The 6164-nt window shown below is 42.3% G+C and overlaps 1 protein-coding gene across 1 annotated transcript in view; it reads right to left on the minus strand.

The window, feature by feature from the left end:
* nucks1a (nuclear casein kinase and cyclin-dependent kinase substrate 1a) overlaps positions 1-3550 on the minus strand; it is a 13094-nt gene extending 9544 nt beyond the window's left edge. Inside the window, exon 1 of the mRNA XM_026344571.2 lies at positions 3275-3550. Within this exon, the coding sequence (XP_026200356.2) occupies positions 3275-3291 (17 nt within the window). The 5' untranslated portion in view covers positions 3292-3550. The remainder of the gene's footprint in view (positions 1-3274) is intronic.
* Positions 3551-6164: the final 2614 nt, after the last annotated feature.

The raw sequence follows: 6164 nt of genomic DNA on the forward strand, positions 1-6164 counted from the left end.
TCTAAATCAGCACACCCAGCTAATATAACAAAAGGTAAAATGTATTTTTAAAAAGTGATAAAAGGTCTATATTGGATAAATATACATTAACAAATACAAATGCATTTCTTGTGCAGTGATCACACTTTACAACCACAGGATAAATGACTGCACAAGATGTGTGTGAAAACTAAGTGTATCTGATCCTAAACCGATTAAATACCATGTTAGAGCAGTGGGGCAGTAGGAGTGGGGGTGTAACGGTGCCATAAACTTTTACAACTGCTTATATTACAACAACAGATGCGCACATACACCGACACTCACCATAGTAAAAGCCTCAGACATGTGCAGTTAGTAACATGCCCGCCCAACTTTCCACACACCCCCACTCCGTCTCAGTAATATCAGGGAAAGCAACATACCATTTTCCAACCAACTCTATTCTAGTGGGTGATGATTTGCGGATTTGGCGATGTAATTCATCATGTAGGAGATCTAGCCTTGTTAATGGACTAAGTGGTACTATTTCACAACTTTCTAGGAAATGCAGTGAATGCTTATTGTCAATTAATACAATCAACATATCATATTCGGCATATGGTATCACAACACACTGAAAACTTGTCTTTTGAATGTTATGTTTCATTTAAAGTTTATCTAAATGTGAACATGGAAGAAAAATAGAAGCACATGGAAAATAAACAGAAAAGCTGCAAGACATTAATGTTTTTGCTAAAATAAATAAAATAGTCTCAAAATGCAGCTCTAGCTCCTATTGGTTTATGACCAATAAAGTTTCATCTTCTGATGACTTATATCCTGTCTTTTTGTTTATTTGTACCATGACACACATCATGGCTTTGTTTGATTTTGATATGTAGTTGTGTATCTCCACACAAACCCCGGGGAATTCCACGTCCTGATTGCTCAACTCATGCAAACTTTTGAAAACATAACAGAAAATTAAGTCACGTCATTACCGTGATCCTGATAAACAGTGTGAGCATCTTGTCCACATAAACACACAGGCGCACTTGCACACACACACACTAATTTGGGCTTAAATACCAAATGTCTGCAAGTAATTTATCAAATGTAAACATCAAACATTTCCTAGTTGCAGCTTATCACATGTGGCCATTTGTTTGCTTTGCTCTTTTTTGTAGAACTCACAATCATCTTCCTTTGTTTTGTTTGTAAAATATGCAATATAGAGACCTTTGCTAACTTGTGATGTGCATATCTGTTTGTGAATTATGAAAGTTGCTAACTGCCCCTCTGCTTATTATATTAGATGTTTTCTTATAATTACATTCCACAGCAAGACAGAGCTTTAACTGAAATTACATGGTAGAAACTGGAGAAGTGATCTTTTCCCTCTTTTTCCCCAGGAGAGGGCAGCCTGGTTTCTGTAAACACTTTCAAAAAACTGCTGCAAACACATGTTGATAATGGTTGACCAAAAGCCACCACACAGGTTCAGGTAAAGGTGGGATGAGTCTTATCAGACACCAAAATTATGCACGGGATTTCACCAACCTGATCCATACAGTTGCTATCAGCTCAGATACTGACGCTGCTATGTGGGTCAGGTATTGATCAGACGCCACAAAAACCAGAGTTTCTTCGTCAGTGTCACAATGATTTCTGCTTTAAGTTGCATTCACGTACAGGACCGAATAAAAGAATGCATAGCGTGTATAGTGTAGCAATAGTGTCAGTGTATAGTGTAATGGCATACTGTCAACGTAAGAGCAGTCCCTCATACATGAGTCTGTGGACCTGTGAAGTAATCTGTTGCAAAAGAGAGCAAGACTTGTATTTAGTTTACACCCAGAATGAAGGTGCTGGAATCGGTATCAGCATGGAACGAGATGCAAAACCGCCCCCAACAAAAACAATAATGATGTGGAAGGAGTTGTACTATAATTTCACCCCTCTATTCTCAGTCGTGACAACTGTCAGGTAAACCTCCCCACACGTGTGGCACTGTCCTGCGTCTGAACACTGAAAACAGACAACTAGTTTCCTTCATGTTAGTGGGGACCGGTGGGCGTGTTTCCGTTCTAACAGGGTGACTCACACAAGCACCACCACAAACTTACTCCACCTGTAGACAACTAACGTGGACAACAACAGGAAAAGCCGATGGTCTGCTGGTGTGGTGTGACCATAACTTCTTAATGAAACTAGGTGTGCAGCGCATGGTGCAGGCTGCAGGACTAAACCTTGAGTGCATCATCACACAGCATTTCTCATGCTGTGCCTCTGACCTAAATACCAAGTAGGCCTGTGACGGTGCAACACAACTGATAATATTTAGACACGTTTGTGTGTGACCGTGTTATTCTGAGACTCAGTCACCATCTTCTCTTAAAGACACAGATCGGTTCATTTGATGAGCAGAGAAAGCGCGAGATTTCCATCGACTCGACGTTATATACCGTCAAAATGACTGGTGATGAAGTTACGGGACATTTTGATTAGGATTAAAGGAGCCGGAGCTGGAGCTGGAGCTCGGAGGCAGCTCCAGCTCCAGCTCCGGCCGCGGCGGACCGACACAGGGGGTGTGGTGACCGCCTGTTCTCCGCCTTCCTCTGACATCAGCCAGCAGCGTTAATTCAGTGCCAGCGTTGAAAATAGAGCTCGACTACAGCGACGACATGTTCGTTGACTGAAACACGATTTTCTGTTGTTGTGGGAAAAGTAGAAAAACGTTACAAATGCTGTGTAATGCGATGTAATGGCGACCGACAGCACCGACATGCCCAGTCTGCGCGGCAACGAGATCAAATCCCGAGGCCGAGCACCTCGCCTCCTCCTCCGGTCGTTTTTCCTCGCTCTCTCTCTTTGTGTGTGTGTGTGTGTGTGTGTGGACGGGGTATTAGCGTTTTACAGCCTCCCCTGGATGAATGGGTAGCCATATTCTCCTCTCAGACACAGAGGGAAAATATCGTGGCCAGGTTGAAGTGAGCCGTAAAACGTCGCAGGTTGAACCTCAGCGACTCGTTGTCCGCTCGGCAACAATGGAGCCGAGCACGGAGCGTAGAGAAAGCATGAGACACGACCCAGCGGCGGTGTCTCCACAAGACATGGCGAACCGTGCACAGTGGGATCCATGTTAGAGAGCGGCTGCACACACACACACACACACATTATTTTTTCATGAAATAAACAAATTCCCAGCTCATAAAACACAACATGGTCGAGGCGTGCATGTTATGAGCGAAGCGTGGCCGCACGGCGTCGTTCCTAACTCACGGAGAGCAGAGGACAGATTTAGCACACCTACCTCACTGGTCTTGACATTTTGCAGGAATAACGTTACTGTAGAGGTTGAGGATGTAAGAAAGGGGGGGAGAAGAAAAAGCACAGGGGGAAAAAGAAATAGAGATTCCCGCTCTGCAAAACACCGAGGGGAGCGAGGTGGGCGCGTCAAAATAAAAATACGGCAGCGACTTCTCCTCCAAACGCAAATATTCTTATTTTTTACCCTCAGCTACTCAAAATGGTGAATAAAACAAACTGAAACTGCAGCCTGTGTGCAACCAAACCCGTGGCCTTCAGAGGTGGGTCCTGTGCGTCAAGCACCGCCCCTACGTGTCCCTCAGAGGAGAAGCGCAGCGCCCCTCTGCCCCCATTGGCTGATTTGAACGACGAATTGCCTCTCCATTGGACACTTGAGCTGCCGCTCAGAACACTTTTACCATAAAGTTACCCGCCTCCGTGAGCAGGCTCGGTTGCGTTAGCACTGTTAAGAAAACAAAAAGAGGCCCTCAGGTTGAATGCAAACATTCAGTTCAGTGTGGGTCCCAAAAGACCACGAAGCCACACTGCAAGTATAGGTTTTAACGTGCAAGAGCCTCATGTATATATAATGATAGAATAGAATACATTTCAGTAGGCTAATCAGGTTGACTGTGGCGTTGCCTGTAGTGAGACTGGCCTTCTTGTGTTTCACCTGGCAGGCTGCTGCAGCATGAGATGACTGTAGCGAGCAGATGCATCCAGAGCAATACAGCTGTAAGCCTGCAACACCACGCTCACAGGTTTACCCTTATTTTAGTGGGAGACTTCAAACTATTAGAGCTCTTTTCAGTGTCCAGATTGCTATGAAATGATATAAGTACAGTTCTTACAAACAAAATGCATCTTGCAAAATAGATTTCACAAAAAGAAAAAAAAAAAAGCTTTTAAAGCTATTAATTTATCCCACTGACCCAGGAAAACACAGTGTTTACACTTGAACATGTATTCAGGTGAACAGTATTATGCCCAATTCACTTTCTGATCCATATTTAGTATGGTTTGGTGGTAGAGGTTCAGACCTTAATTGTTAAAATAATGTCTATCTGGGATTTGCTGTGACAGCAGAAAAGGTGAGATCATTATCCTGTGAGTATCCAGCCTCCATGACCAGAATAAAGGGGATTTAGGATCAGATATAAACTTAACCCTTTGAAAACCTAACAACATTGTCACAAAAAAGGAAAGTACATTTTAGTACAAAACCTGACAATACAAAACAACAACAAAATGTTGCTTGCAAGCACTAGTCATTCTGTCAGCACTTACGGCCGTCACCAGAAGAAAGAATTTCACCAGCTGATACAGTAAAAATAGATGCTTCAGAATCCACTTCATGATGTCTGAAGCCCAGTTTGATAAGCCTGCTGGAAACACACATCAAGACGATACAGCTTATCCTGAACAGTGTCTATAAAGAGAACAAAATCTTAGTGACAAATGTGTGTATCCTGATACAAAATAAATTACGACATTCTGCTACTGTAATGTGCAATTTGTACAGTCCCTGCACAGGGATCACAAAATCTGTTTAGTTATGCAAAATATCACATGCATTGTGCGCAAATCACATGATGCATATGGATATGGATTGGTTTTCGGTGTGTTTGACGTTATTGTTAATATTATTGTTAGAATATTTGCTTATCCATAAATGCATATGGTATTTAGGTGCCTTCAGTAGGTCAGTTAGCTAGGGACATATCAGGCCAAAAATATTAGTCATTAATATTCCTCTACTGGAGGTGGAATATTTTCATATGTTGCGACTTCTATAATGCGACAGTTTGTTAGCTGTACTTTTAGTTTTAATGGTTTTTGATATGCAGAGCACACACACCAATGTAACATGCAGGACTTTTTCATTGTCTGATTCAAGGTGCTAGGGACATAGTGTAAAGCCCCTTGAGGTAAATGTTGGTGATTTCGAGTTAGTATTTGTCATGATAATGATTAAGAATTGTGAATTTCTTTTGAAATCTCTCATATGTCCAACTTACACACTGTAAAGATGCTAAATTGGTTATAGTAATAATTTAGTAGATGCAGAGGCCGATAAGAGAAACCTGTACAGTTACTGTTTGAAAAGCACCTGTCTGTGTGAGGTCAGTGTTTGACAGTTAAAAGCAGCAAGTCTTCCAAACCTAAAGACCTAATATTGTTTGACATAACATAGGAAATTTGAAAAATCGAAACCCTTTAGGATCCAACATTTCCTCAACCCATCTATCCACCACCTCCTCTCCACTTACTATATTACCTCACCTTTGCACAGACTTCCTCCTTTGCTTCTGTCACAATTGCAACCACTTAGCTACCTATAGAGCTCACTGAGACTAAGTTGGAGGAGGTACCAACATGGCTTTTCTTCCAGCAACAGATGTAAGTTTTTAGGTGTCTAATGAGCACTGGCAGCCAGTTCCCATTCCCAGGACATCAGATAATGGGTTAGGGTTAGGCTTCATTCAGACCTGAGGTATATCATAATGACAATAACAGTACAAGATGCACAAGAGATGTAAGCCGACTTCAGTAATAACCCATGTGTGTCAATAATCAATGACTAGAGCAAAGATCAGAGTCCGTGTGGGACAGCGACTGTGGTGGTTGCATGGGTCAACAACACTTCAGAGTTTAGTGGGCGAGTCCAGCAGTGTGACAATTTTAATGAGTCTAATCCAGAATTTTTTTTGTGTGCTGAAACTCATTCAACATTGAGCCCATGATGTCAAATAGTGCCAGAGGTTACCTTTAGCAGGAGTATGAGACATCAGAGCCAAAGTGTCAGTAGGATGACAACATGTTGACCTACAATAGCATAGCTGTAGATCAAACAGTCTGTGCTGCTGTGTTTGCTTCAAACTAACTTCACCAGG

Source organism: Anabas testudineus, chromosome 5, assembly GCF_900324465.2.
Source record: "Anabas testudineus chromosome 5, fAnaTes1.2, whole genome shotgun sequence".
NCBI classification, from domain to species: Eukaryota; Metazoa; Chordata; class Actinopteri; order Anabantiformes; family Anabantidae; genus Anabas; species Anabas testudineus.